The sequence below is a fragment of the Podarcis tiliguerta genome, assembly GCF_965153285.1.
Source record: "Podarcis tiliguerta genome assembly, chromosome: 3".
Taxonomy (NCBI): domain Eukaryota; kingdom Metazoa; phylum Chordata; class Lepidosauria; order Squamata; family Lacertidae; genus Podarcis; species Podarcis tiliguerta.
This window is the reverse complement of record NC_139536.1, coordinates 93,105,095-93,120,227: the sequence shown is the minus strand read 5'-3', so window position 1 is coordinate 93,120,227 and position 15,133 is coordinate 93,105,095. Positions and strand designations below refer to the sequence as shown.

Below are 15,133 nucleotides of genomic sequence, written 5' to 3'. Positions count from 1 at the left end.
CCCTAAAGAGGGCTGCTTTCAGATGTCTTCTAAATGTTATTTCGGTGCCTTCATTTCTTTTTCTTAAAATGTAAATAGCACGAGGGGCAGCAGCTTACAATTTATTGTTAGCTTATCTCTCCCCCTCCCCACTTCCCAACTCTCGGAGTGGGGAGTTGTGAGGGTGCTGGGTTGGAGGCCACAGCTCAAAGGCACCCCCCCAACCTTTACTCATGAGAAGGGCTAGGGGGCAAAATGATGGAATGGGTACTGCTCCTTGAAGGCACCCTAGGCGCCATCAGTCAGCAGCATCCAATCCTCACTCACTCACCTTTCCAGGTGCCAGGAAAACACAACAACTCCGCTTTCCTCCCAGTTTTGGAAATGGGGAGGTGATGAGGAAAACAAATGTGGGGAATTTTCCCCTAAACTCCAGGCTAAAAAGGCTCAAACCCAAGATAAAAGCCCCTTCCCAGGGAGAGGGTGGTAACAGAGTAAGGCCTTGGATGAGACTGTGAGTAGTGTCTCTAAACTCATATTTGCACGGCAACATTTTTGTTGTGGGATCTATAAAATGAAGCATAGGTTGTTGGATCCCTGTCCCATTTCACATTTCTAGTGTAAACTCACTTCAGAAAAATCCAACAAAGGCTTTAAAGAGGCACTTAAGACACAGATGTTTAGTACTGGTTCATCTCATCCAGTCTAAACTCTGTCCTCACCTAAAATATGAAATGTGTCAATGTAAATATACCACTGCACAAACACTTTAGGTTAATAAAATCCAGATGTGATTTTTGCACCGTTAATAAAAGCAACAGCAGAAATGAAATGATTTGAACAAGTTTATTTTTTTGCTATTTTTCTGCTTTACTGAGTGGTTTTTGTTTTGTTGGGGGTTTTTTGCTGCTGCTGCCCTCGCAATGCAGTCTACCAAACAGATACCAATGTCTGATCTTCCATCACAAAATGTTATTGTCAACAGGCGATCATTAGCTGGCAAGGACTGCATTACAGTATTTGTAGTTTGTTTGTCCGTTTAATTGTTTGTTTAAAAAAAGACCACGATTCATTGATAAGCACAGGAATTCCCTTCCCCCTTCTCTCCAGCAAAAGAAAGAAGAGAAACTGCTATATGTGAAAATGCCTTTCTGCGTAGAATTTTTGTTTTTTAAAAGCAACGCTAAAATGTGCTCTCTCAGAAAAAGCCGAAGCTCTGAGGAGACAGGATGTGTTGAATGATGATTTTTGACAGGGGAAAGCGGCATACCCCAAGCCCTCAAAACAGGTTATTTATCATCACATCTTCAAAATCCTCTTAACGGCAGGGCAAAGCAGACAAAGAGACCATCACCTACAATTATGAGACTTTGCCCTCTGCCGGTTCTTTCCACCATTACATCAAGACAGACTATTGTGTAATGAGACTCTCTGTCTCTTCCCCACCCCTTTTCTTTCTCTCTTCCCTCTCCTCCTCTCTCTCTCTCTAACACACAAACACACACACACACATATATATATATACACACAAAAAACACCCATATTGCCGCAAGAGTGCTTTCTAGTCAACTCTTCACATTTTACATGGGAAGAACTATGCACGGAGCTATTATCGCAGGCACAGATTTGAAATATTTATGACAGATGCCTTTGAATCATCTTTCGCCTGCACCCACCCCAGCTTTTCGAGCGAATGAACCTTGACTTGTAGGAGCAAGCATGCTCTGCAGCTCCACTGTAGATAAGCCTTCATTTAATCAAACTGAACCCTCACTCACGACCCCCAAACCACCCTCATCAGTGTCAAGGAATGACACTGTCCTCTTTCCCACTGCATTTCCATAAAGCATTAGGAAGCCGCTCTTTTAAATCCAAATAAGATGAAGCTGTGAGCACGCTCTCTCTCTCTCTCTCTCTTCTCCCACCCTCCCCTTTCTCCCCCTGCAATATTAAAGCTACAGAATGTATATGCTGAAGCCTTAATGAAATGCGAGACGGCACATCTCTCCTTCTCCTTCTTCCCCCCCTTCCAATAAAGTCAGGTAATGCAAATGTGAGATCCCTACAGTATTATTAATTCTGCTACATTGCACATTGAGCCAGTGATGCTGGAGCAGAGAGGTACAAGTTACATATCTATTGTGCCAGCTGATCTCTCTCAGGGACAAAGGCTTTCACCCTGAAGGAGAGGGCAGGTGGCGATGCCAGTCTCTGTGCCCTCCAAGGATTTCCCACAAAAGTAAGAGGTGAAAAAAAAGGGGGGGGGACCAGATTTAATTTCCTACAGCTGTCACACTGATGTGATAAATCGGCATCTCTACAGCTACCAGTGTCAGACCTTATGAAACTGTCCTAGTTATAAAAGTGACAGTATCTTGGCATATAACTGATTTGTTTTAAAAGTGACTTTATTGTGCTATTTATGCCTCTTAGGAATCAAGTGATTTCCCTGTCTCCCCTTCTCCCACCCTGGAAAATAAAATAAAAAAGCAGGCTGTGTGCTATCAAATCTTTCAACAGCACACCAATAGAGTCAAGCTTTTAATCCTGCAGTTGTAAGAAAATGTGTTTATTTTGAGTAAGTTATGCAAGCCTGAGCAACGTATTCAGTGCAGTCCACAAATGTTTTCATTTTAGGTAGAAAACCATAAACTGGAATCTAGAAGAGGCAATGAGTGAACAGAACTACCCTTTACATAATTTTGCAGACATATCATGTGCAAAATTGCTTCTTTTTAAAGCTGCTCAGAGCTGACGTTTTGCATTTGCATTGGTTTATTTGTCAGAATGCTACTTCTTAGTCTCACCAAACTGCTGTGGTGGCTATTCTCAGAACACGTGGCATCCTGGATCATGTAAGAAGCAAACTACATAGCCCGGTTTACTGATCCATTACATTTAAATTCATCATAAAAGTAACATTCATTTTAGCTGCATGTTATAACAATAATCTTGCTTCTCTCATTTGGACTTTCTTAAATATCTGGGCTACTAAGAGCAGTAAGGAACCCTTCAATTCTCAGAAAATAGAAAATGTTCTAGAAAAGTTAAATTGAGTAGTAGTATAAAGGCTTGCTATGATTCCAGTGTAAGTGTGTTCTTAAAATGGTTCTCCCACATTCAGACAATATAAATCTTATTTTTTTCTTTTTTCTTGGAAAATCAAAATGATTCCAGCCAAAAGAATTTCAACTTCAGTAGGAACACAGGAAGCTATATTACAGTGCTACCTCGGTTTACATACGCTTCAGGTTACATATGCTTCAGGTTACATACGCTTCAGGTTACAGACTCCGCTAACCCAGAAATAGTACCTCGGGTTAAGAACTTTGCTTCAGAATGAGAACCAAAATCGTGCTCCGGTGGCACAGCGGCAGTGGGAGGCCCCATTAGCTAAAGTGGTACTTCAGGTTAAGAATGGACCTCCGGAATGAATTAAGTACTTAACCCGAGGTACCACTGTACTACTAGATCTCAGATCATCCATCCATCTAGCTTTACTCCAGCCTTCCCTAACCTGGTACTTTCCAGATGTTGTTGAGCTCCACTCCCATCACCCTCAGCCATATTGCAACATCTGGCGAGCACCAGATTGGGAAAGCCAGATAGGGAAAGCCTGGCAGGGTCTCTCAGGCCGAGAACTTTCCCATCACCTGTTACAGGGTCCTTCCTCACCTATGTGGAGAGAACCACACAGCAGACAGCAATCCTACAAAGATGACTTTTTTTTAAAAAAAAAGACACAAATAGTTTCAGACTAATTTACATATTTAACCCCCTCTGCCCACAAGACCAAAATCTTGCAGTAACAGAAGATACGTAAAATGTGCCCTTTTTCACAATGCATCTCCAACGATCAGTTCCGATTTCTGGAAGCCATTCCTCATAATATCTAATATGCTCAACACAGCTTGAGTAGATCAGTACGGTATTATCTGTGGAATGTTTTCTTCAGTGTTGCTGAGCCCCTTCATTACTTACTACAGGGAAACAGCAGCACCTCCAGGTAGAGGAACGTTGAAAATGAAGAGGAATACTCTGGAGATGCTCAAGAACATCTAAAGAATTGTATGGATCCAAATAATTAACAGAAGACCAACAGCAGTGAGCTGAGAACTTATCTTGAACCAGAATCATGGCTACCAGCAGCCAGCCTCCCTCCCAATGCTCCACCAATGAAATCCTTAGCCCATCTGGGATTGAACGATGGTCATCTTAAAGAACAAAAATTAATGCTCAAAAATTAGCTCCAAATTTCTTATCCCATGTTGGCCAACTACATATTTTTAAGAGGTGCTTGAGCAGATATTTCATTTTTCTTCCTCAGCTTCTACCACTTGCATCCTAGCAATGCATACTGCCCCCACCCAAGTTATTGTCCGTTACTGAAAATTTGCCACTTACAGCCTTGCTTTCTCCACCAAACTCCTCTGCTCTTGAAGCAGATGAACTCTCTTTCCCACCAATTATGTGTATAGATATCTCTAGGAAACATCTCCTACAACGGAACACTTGGCAAGGCCTGTGACCTTTCGCCTTCCTGCAAGTTTCCATGATGTCTGAAAGCACAGCAGAGGACAGAGAATGAAAGTACCAACGGCAGGGATGAAATATCCACTGGGTGGGGAGATGGCTCACTTCTAGTACTGTATCTAATGGTGTTTTACGCCTTCCCTTTTCTTCCTTGAAAGTAGATGTGGGGATAGCGATTTGAATCTCTCCAACTTGCCATTCTGATCTCAAAGTTCAATAAAGTTATTGCATTCCAAAAAAATACCCCCAAACCAACCCTTTCAAATGGATTGCCCAATGGCAAAGTTAAAACAGAGACCGCGCTTAGCTCGACAATCTGCGTAAGTAAATTATAATTATGAACAGACTTGTCTCATTTTCGCATTCTCAGTATATTCTAAAGGAATGCTCAACACAATGTTCTTATTTAAAACTGCTGAAAGGGCGAAATGGTTTGCAAATACATGCTTCTGGATTTTTTCATCTCCATCTATAGCCTATAAAAGGATTCTGAGGTGAGTGACAATTCAGTAGGACTAAGATAGGTTATAAAGCAGAAGTTTCTGAAATCCCCTGATTCTGTCATTCACACACACACACACACACGCCCCTTAACACGCCATGGCAACTCCTTGCCTGCTGATTTGCAGCAACTGCCATGCCTTTCTGCTTGAATTTCCACGTGCCTGAAGTCATACTGGTGATGGCAGGGAGAGTTCAGCAGAACGGAGTGGGGAAAAAGCAAGCAAGCAGATGGTAGCAAAGGCAAGCGGGATTAGGGATGCTTGAGGAATTCAATTTCCATGAGCTCCAATGTGAACTGACCTGATCTGCGCCTAATGGACTAATGTGCAGATTGGAACCTAATTATCCTTTGGATTTTGCACTTCTCTGCATTTTGTGACCGTGCTCGCCTCAAAAAATATAGACAGGTAAAGTATATTTATAAAATGTGTAGAGTGAGATAAAAAAAACAAGTTTAAATAGATATTGCCATAAAGATGTATGTGGAAAAAAATGAAGATTATTTCAGAAATAGGACAGAATTGACTTCTTTGTGAACACATGTGAAATTGAAAGCAGCGCTCAGCATTACTTATACCCCATTCCCTGGTCTGTGCAGTCCATTATATATATATATACATGCATACATTTCCACAACGCAGCAGTCGTAATAATGGTTATATACACATTGCAATTTTGACGCAGAATTGCATCTTAGCCCAAGACATCGGCAGCATTAGATGTGAAGTTACAGAACAGTCTGTAAAGGTCTTACTACAGTTACATTCCCCCCAAAACAGAAGAGACTAAGGTTACAGATTTGCATTTTGCCCCCAGGTCTAGCATTCTCAGAGTTCCCAAGTCTTTAACAAAACCTGTGAAAATTAAGTATTGCAGGGTGTGCACTGGTTGTATTTCATCTCTGCTCAGTGCTTTGTCAGCTCTTCATTGTTCTAATTTTGCCAGCTACTCTGGTACCAGGATGATCTACTATCCTTTTTGCCTTTTCACCTTCTCAAAGTGAGAAGATTTATAGCAATTCAGATATAATGATCTAGCAGCCCAGGGCAGCAGGAGACATGGAAAAGGGTCTTCTCATGATATACCCATTGCTGCTCACTCACCATTGTGCAGCTGTTGTTCTTTGTTGTATATAAGCTGAAAGCTCGCCTCGCTACAGCCACTTTACCCACCTGAAGGTACATTTTTCTTCCTTACTCTGTGACTGTCCACCACAGAAGAGACTGCATCACTGCTGTTCGGGGTTTTACAATTAATAAGTTTATTAAATATTTCAGCCACTTTTCCCTTTACAAAGAGCAGCACAGTATATCTTTCCAAGACACTTTAGCATTTTTTAAAGGTATATCATCTAACTTGGCAATTTACTTCTCTCTCTTGGAACCAGTGTTAGAAACTCAGATCTATAGGCTAGGTGCCAAATGCCTCTTTAAACCAAGGTTGCAGTCGCCAAAACAGAATCTCTGGTTGCCATTTTGGGCAAGACGGCTCTTATTTTTCCAATGATGGACTGACTGCAGTTGTCACTCAGTTAAACATCTGGCTACTACAGATGACAACCTTGAGCTTGGTTAAGAACTTTGAGAACTTAAAGAAGAAAAGTCACTTGATCCAGGGACTGTCCACATATATATTGGCCAATTCCTACCTCTTTTTCTTAATGGTGACATGGACCATTCATAACGTAAGAATGTGAGGGTGGGGTAAGACAAACAACAACAATTAACTAAGACGTTGTTCACCAATCCTGCTCAGGCTGCACAGAAAAAGCATTTCGGATCCTGAAATTCATTCCGATTGTGCAGATAAAATATAACTGATAGAATTTTACAGGGATGTGGTATTACTGTGTGAAAACTGTCAAGATCCAATGATCCCCCGATGGTGGAGATGTCAGGTGCCATTGACCAGGCATCTTCACTTGGTCACAAGTGGCTAATAGGCAGGCGCAAAATGTACCTGGCGCCTTGCTAATTGTGAACACGGCTTGGAGCCTGTCCCATACACCAGACATGTGCACCAAAAGTTAAGTGATCAGAGAGTCACTAAGTTCATTTATCAATTAAAAATCAGGCAGTTAGAATGTAATCCCTAAAACCAACATGAATGCCACTAGAAGAGTTCATATGCATTTCAATACCATATATACACCCTCAGATAAGCTTCTTACAGAAGAAAAGAAAAGGAAAGCCTTCAAATTGCACTTACTTTTACTATAGCAGGTTGCAAGCACACCTTTGTCAGCTGGACTGGAACTTATGTGCCAAATTTCACCAACTTGATGCAGAAGAACATTTTTGTTTATAATGTTATTTTCATCATCAAAATCTATGATGTGAATCTACAAATGCAAGACAAGAACCGTTAGGACTTCATGCATATTTTTTTTCAGAGGGGTCTGAAGCATACATTACAACTGTGTGAAACATACTATCAGTTTCATTTCAGAAAAATGGGTGCACAGGAGTCACTGAAAACAACTATCGGTGAAATTGCTGATCGAGAAACCCCTGATCTTCCATGTTATGTCTACAGCTGCAACAGGTAATAAAGGAGACCAGTAATTAGAGTCTCTATAAGGACATACAAAATGCAGCTTGATTTAGTCACTAAATCCCCACTCATTAAAACATGCGAACTCTTATTCAAGTAACATAGACTATGATAAGACTCCATATAGAAGAGTCCATAAGATGGCAATGGGCGGTATCTGATATATTTAGATCTTATAGCAGAATTTGAACAAATGCAACTAATAGCTTTCCATGCTAGACAAGAGGGGAGGAGTCATATAGCATCACTACAAAGTCCTCACGTAGCCTTTTACTAATGAACGTTAGTACTGGGAAGATAAGTCAGGGTTTGCCAATGCAGTGCCTGTGGGCACTAGTATTCTAGCCAATACCTTTCTGCTCAGATCCTGTTTGCGCTGGCTCAGCTTCTCCTAAGCTGAAAATGCACCCTTCAACACATGCCCACCCAACACATGCCAACCTCCTTTCTCTTTGGAACAGAGGAGAGGTGCTATGAGCTTCTGTCAGTGTTTTATTGTAGGTGCCTTGATTTGGGGAGGGGATGTGATAGGAGAGCATCCCTGCACCATTTTAAGGTCCTGCCTCTCTTCTGGCATTTTTAGATGTAGCAGCCATCTTGGGTACTGCCACACACTCACAGCAACTTTTGTAGCTGGTGCACATGGCACCTACTCAAAATTCAGAAGACACCCATTGGCCCCCAAAGGTAGGCTACCGAACTAAGTTACACTAACATGCCAGTATTGTTTTGTATAACTGATGGCAGTGCTCAAACACCTTACCCAACCTTTCCAACTTGAGACCCCTTAACCTGTAGCCTTCCAAATGTTGCTGGATTCTTGCTCCTATCAACCCCAGCCAACAAGGTCAGGGATAATGGAAGTCGTATTCCAACAATATCTGAAGGGTCACAGGGCCCCCTATCCCAGTCTTAACTGGAAGACCGTACTTACGAAACCTGAGAGCTGTTGCATGCAAACCGCCGCCCCCCCCCAAAAAAGTCACTCCTTCTGTCTGCTGGGTACTTCTCAAGAAATGTTGTAGGAAAGCTGACCTAACAGTGCTGACGCACTAGTGCATGTGAAAGAACTTTCTCCCAACATCTTACAAAGTTATCTAATCGTTCACATGTACTTAGGATGTCTGAGTTCTTCACTTTAGCAGGGATCAGGGTTTTAACCCATCAGACTGTGGGGAAAGTAGCTTGCTCTGTTGTTGTGTACAGGCGGTGACCATTTTAGGCACATCCAATTGATGTGTGATCGCTGATGCATTGGTCCTTTTGGACCTGGAAGAGGGCAGAACAAGGGGAAGGGGGAGCTTATACGTGCTTGGCCAAGACATATGGGGGCCAGGAACAGAACCCCCACACGAAATATTGCCACCTGTATCTTAAATAAGGAGAAGAGTCATAGCTCCGTAGCAGAGCATTTGCAGAATGTCCCGAGTTCAATCCCCATCATCCCCAGGTAGCACTCTGAGAAATCCTAGTCGGAAACCCTAAAAAGCAGCAGCTAGTCAGTATGCAGACAATATTGAACTAGATGGACTAATGGTTCAACTCAGCATGGCAGCATCCTTTGTTCCTATGTATATTGAGCATGGCTAGCCTGAGGATGCCGCTGGTTGCAACCCCCATCATCAGTAGCCATAATAGCCTGAGGTCCGGGATATTGGGAGTTATGGTCCCTACAGAATCTGGAGGGCCACATCTGCCTTAATTGGAAATGCTATGCAAGTACAAGCCATGAGCAAAACAGAAAAGGGTGGTGGTGGAATATTTTTCAGGCCAATACCCTGTCAACACAGAGAAAGCTTTGAAACGCTTTAACAATTGCTTGCTTCTCTGGAGAGACCACAAGGGATTCGTTTCTGCAATCAATTGTCCTGAGATAAACCCCTTTAACTCATTTCCCTCTCCCATTTGCTAACATAATAAGAAAGCCATTCTGAGACTAAAGCAAGCTGGAAGCCAGAAGAGCATCCAGAGACAGATGTTCTATCTAGCTTGTTGCACAATGTCTGCCTAAGCTGCATGCCTACAATACAAAAAAGCCCTTTTAGTGTTTAGCCTGAACAGAGCACAATTTTAACAAAATCTTTGCTGAAAATAGAGCAGAGCAGATTGCACCAGGCTGGCTGGCTGGCTGCTTCATCTATATGCTCTCGCAGCCTCCTCTAAAAACAGGAAGCCTCATGTTGAAATTATGAAGTAGTCTCCTTGGCAGTGAAATTGATTCCCTAAAGGTGAGCTACAAATCAAAATTCAATTTGCTCTACCAACATGTATTATATGCCCCTACTAACCATATAAAGAGGGTCATGCAGCACATAAACCAGAAGTGCCTTCTGCCCTATCTCAGGTCCCTCAAAGTCAGGAATAGCAGCTTCCGTCTCACCGGTGTGATCATCATTCAGAACCACATCAGGCCCCGAGGACAAGTGTTATTAAATATAGCATGTCACCGGTTCCATAGGATTTTATCATTATTAATATTATTATTTTCCTAACTCTTTTGGCTTGGAGACGTGGAAAGCATTAAAAGGCAAAACCAGACAAGATGTTGCAACACAGCTCTCTCGGGCATATCAGAAACATTCTGTGGGAAGAAGGGCAGCCAAACATCCTATACCCTAGGATATGTTTTCTCCAAGCACTCACAATTGTCACAGTTTTGGAAGCGTGGACCAAAGTTCAACAATTATTTTATCGTTCAATCAATCATTTGGTCTTTTATTTTGCTACAGGGGTAGGAAACATTGCTAGTCATTTCTGGGAGTTGGGAGTTCAACAACATATGGAGGGCACCAAACCATCTAAGCCTGCTTTAAACAAACTCCTGCATTCAGACAAGAGAGACTGATGCTCCTCCTCCAGCAAGCTACCCAGAAAAAAGAAAAGAGAGAAAGATGAGATTCAGCGAAGAGTTGTGGTTGTCTGGAGATCCGGATGGGGCTAATGTCTCAAGTGCTCCCCATCAGATATAATAATAATAATTATTATTATTATTATTATTATTATTATTATTATTATTATTATTATTTATTATTTGTACCCTGCCCATCTGGCTGGGTTTCCCCAACCACTCTGGGCGGCTTCCATAGAAACCAAAAATACACTAAAATATCGCACATTAAAAACTTCCCTGAACAGGGCTGCAGATATGGAGGGATTGACCTCCAAGTCCCACAATTCCACACTGGTTTTGAAGGAAACCTGCTGTCTCTTTGTGGTTTAGAACAGGAGCAAAGAAACTCAGGTGCTGAGCCTCTCTAGATGGCCTCTGGAACACTTCCCATTCATAGCCCTCACTGACCCTACTTTGTAGCCAAAGTATTTTTGCCTGGCTGGAACGTGCCCTTGAACCCTAACATCTCTTACTTGACCTGGATGGAGGAGAGTGTGTGCAAGTGTGTGTAAAAACCAGCTCCGCTCACTTTTGCCTCTGACCCGGCCAACCATGGTATTTGGCCTCCAGACGGTTGCCCAGAAGAGAACGTGCCCCTCAGGCCTTTAAAGGTTCCCCACCGCTATAGCTGTCCTTCTCTTAATTCTACCTGCTTTTGACATCCTGTTCTGACAATATATTGGTTTGAATTTAGTTAAAGCACAGGTGTTTTGGAGAAGGCTAACAGGTAAAGTAGAAAAAGAGGTAGCTCAGTTTCAAAAGTTTGAGAAATGCAGCTTATTCAGGCAAATAAGAGCCTCCTGGTGTATTGTAAATGTTCCTCTGTGGAAGATAGTTTTACATAACAAAACCCATTAAGACAAAAAGTAAACCAATCTTGTATCCCAAGGATAGAAACATGATTATATTTTCAATTGTTATTCTTCAAAAAAATTTTAAAAAATACCCTTCTAAGTGCTTTTTTCTTACATGTACTCAGTGAACAACCTTAAAGTAGAAGATGCAGTAGGGATCACTTTGCCTGCCCTGTCTCTGCATTTTCACACCCAAATCCTGTTATCAGGCTCCATACTTGCTTGTGTTGGCTTAATGTAAATGAACTGAATGCAATTGAAAAATCACACCCGCCCCCCAATGCTTCATGACAATGCAATTCCTTTCAGGGGTTCCATTCACAATACGCCTCTGCCCAGGAGTGGAAGCCTAGTTAGTGCAACTTGGATGTCAAGCTACCATCTGCTGGAAAGTGTTGGAAGAATGGCCATTACCTGACCTAGGTAGAGACCAGCGCTGCTAAATTAAGCAGTAACAACAGAGGCTCCTGACACTTCTTAGGGATTAATGACTGACTGAGGAGTTGATGGCTTCAAGCGCTGCTAAAGGCCATTAACCCTATCAACTCATTAGCACTCAGAGAAAGTGCCCTGCACCTCAATTATCAATGCTGGTAAGACATAAAATGGAAAGGACAGGGGCAGGGGGGAGCAAGGAGAAGCAGGCTCAAACAGCGTTTGGAGTCAATAGTAGAATTATTACCCAGATACAATCAGGCTGCTTGAGTGCTATCAATATTTTCCTCCTGCAAGTTTTAATGGCTTGGAGTATTTTCAAAACACTTGTATCTGCTGCTACAGGAAACTGTACATTTAGGCATCAGCTGCAGGGAAGGAACTACCGTATTTTTCGCTCCATAAGACACACTTTTTTTCCTCCTAAAAAGTAAGGGGAAATGTCTGTGCGTCTTATGGAGCAAAAATGTGGTCGATCGCTGGCTCCCTTTCTGGCCCCGCCCCCTTGCCCAGGCCTCCATTGTTGAATGTTCTGCAGACGGAGGCTGTTTATTTCCCCAGCGACATGTGACTGGCTGATTAGATTATCTGTCTGGAAACTGTAGAAACAGCTCCCTTTCCTTTCCTAAAGAAGCTGCAGAACTGTGAGCTGAACCCCACAAAAACAGGATTTTTTCCCTTTGCAAAGTAAGCTCAACAACTTTGAGCTGATCCTCAAAAAAACAGGGCTTTCCCCCTTTCAAAACTAGGTGCATCTTATGGAGCGAAAAATACGGTACATATAATCCAAGATGTGATCCTACCAAAAATGGCATCCCCATCTCAAGTTCTTCCCACTATGTATAATAGCACTCGTCCCACAACACGCCATCAAGTCACTCCCCTGTCATGGAATGGAGCAGGTGAAATTACACGATGAAATTACTTCACATAATGGCATCTACAACCTGTTATGGGGTATTCTGGGAGAAGCTGTCATGGGGAAAAACCAGAGTCCTGTGTCTCCAACAACATTTACTAATTATAAGAGAGAAGATATACCAATATATCTTAGTGAGCAGGTCTGATTTCCCCACCATCACAAAAAAGAAGCATATTGGGCAGTGTGGAACTAAATATTTGCATTAGGGCAACAGGAATTACCTTCCTTCTCCATGCTTGGCACCCTGTGCCCTCCCCAAATCTGATTCAAAGGGTTGAGGGACCCTCCCTCAACAGATTTCAGGGGGCATGCAGTGGGAGAAGAGGAAGGGAGTGTTTCTGTTGCCTCCCAAAACATATTTTCCAGCCTTGTACCAACAGATGTGCCCCAAGGTAAACTGTTCAAATAACTATATAGCTTCACTAAGTTTTTGTTTTTCCTTTTTAGACATGTTTATCATATTAGAAAGGTGGCAAACAAACAGTTCCAGCAACTTGCTTGTTTTATTTCATCATTGATTCTGAACAGGCTTGGCTGAGACTCAGAAACCAAGCATAAAGTTTTGAACTGTTGTGCAGGTTCATCAATGAACCACGTTCTTCCATTCGTCATTTCTCACTGCAGAGAAATTAAGTCCCATCAGAATGCTTTTTACAGCACAGGTCTACTCAGAAAAAAGCCACATTGAGTTCAGTGGGGCTTGTTCCTAGGTGCAGATTACAGAGTCCAACTAACTATATAAGCATTCTGTAGCCTCAAAAACCTTCCTTTAACCATTATTTAACATTAGAATGATTAGGGTTTTCCTCACCATCCCCAGCTCAATTCTTAACACAGAACTTTACAACCAAATACCGTTCAAGATCACATCCAATATTTTTTAAAACAGCACTACATTTAAAACTTCAATTTGGCAAGCAAAAATCATTATCCCACTGAAGACTTTTAAAACATTTCCGATTCTATTTTAATACATCTTTCATACAAGTTTACCTGATTATCATATTTAAGAGACTGAGTTCCAACCAGAAACCGTATTGCATCTGTTTCTGCGGTCTGGGGTGTTAAAGCTCGTGCCTGGGGGGGGGGGAGGATAAAAATACAATAATATCAAACACATTTTAGTATCTTGGAACATGCAGGACATCAGTTACCAAGAACGGTGTTTTTGACATTTAGTCCATCTGTATTTTGACTTTTTTTAAAAAAAAAATGCAAGTTTTTTGTTACATAGATTTATTTTCTCCAAACTTCCCAAAAGCATGCTTGGTATAGAAGTGTGATAGGCTCATGAGTAAAATTGCCATGCTTCTAGTGTTAGACACATTTCCAAAATTAATTTTAGAGAACCATCTCATCCATGAAAAAGATGCACAGAATGCAAGAGCAACTGCACAAATGTTCAAGGTAGAAGTTTTTTGTAGAAACAGCAACTGGGGAAAGCTGTAGACCAAGTAACTGAAAATATAATCTTTTACTTTATATTTTAAACTTATTTCCTGCACAAGAAACAACCCTCACATGCTGCACAATGTGTTGCATCTGTGTAATTTAATATTTTCGTAGGTTTTACAGCAAAACATAATGGATTGGGTCCAAACTAAGTTACTTAAACCAAGGTTCCACTGAAATAAACATAAACAGTTAGTTATGACTAACAAATTCTACTGATTACAATGGGAACTAAGCATGATTAATCAAACCCAAGATTTCCAGATCCCATACAGTTTTATTCCACTAACTTTTAAATTTAAATGGTCAGGACTAACTGAAGTTTATGTATTTCAATGGGCCTACTATGAATAAAACTTAGTTGAATACAACCCACTTACCGTAGAACTGCAAGCATTTTTTAAAAAAAAAATTCAAGACACCTCACCTGTACATTTTCACGTCAAGATTTGTTTCGTGCTTAAAATAGTTAATTAAAAAATAGGCACCTACTGAATAACTTAAATTTGGCAGCTAAACAGACTGGACCACCTGTTAAATATTTACAATAGTTCAAGTTTGAAACAGAGTTTTACTGATAGCACTGCATGCATGCATAAAATAGAGATGGCACATTTATGATGTGACTCTGGCACACAGCCCCAGTGGTCTCATTCACATGCACTGCTATACTATGCCATTATAAGAAAACGCCCCGGGCACTGCAATCTCCCAACCCAACATGGCTACTAGGTGGAGTTTGGTAGCTTACTCTTCCCTATTTGACTAAATGCAGGAAAGTCTGCACGCTGGCAAACTGTGGTTAGTTTTAACTAAGGTCTACCAAAACAAGCCAAGACTAAATTAACTGAATCCTTAACTATGGTTAACCAAAAGGAGAAACAGGAAGTTCCAGTTGTTAAAAGCAACAGAATGGTAGAGCGTTCTTGTGTTCAAGTCCTGCTTTTGGACTTCCCAAGCACATCTGATTGACTGCTATAAGAACAGGAGGCTGGAGTAGATTGGCTACTG

The 15,133-nt window shown here is 41.5% G+C and overlaps 1 protein-coding gene across 6 annotated transcripts in view; it reads right to left on the bottom strand.

The window, feature by feature from the left end:
• Nucleotides 1-15,133, bottom strand: part of EIPR1 (EARP complex and GARP complex interacting protein 1) — a 72,886-nt gene that overhangs the window by 55,238 nt on the left and 2,515 nt on the right. For 5 of the 6 annotated variants that reach the window (XM_083431736.1, XM_083431733.1, XM_083431734.1 and 2 more), the window contains exons 2-3: nt 13,664-13,747; nt 7,225-7,357 (exon numbers count right to left, since the gene is read on the bottom strand). The exons of the other annotated variant lie outside the window; for it this stretch is intronic. In XM_083431736.1, coding sequence (XP_083287862.1) covers nt 7,225-7,357; nt 13,664-13,747 — 217 coding nt within the window. The remainder of the gene's footprint in view (nt 1-7,224; nt 7,358-13,663; nt 13,748-15,133) is intronic. 6 annotated transcript variants of the gene reach the window in all.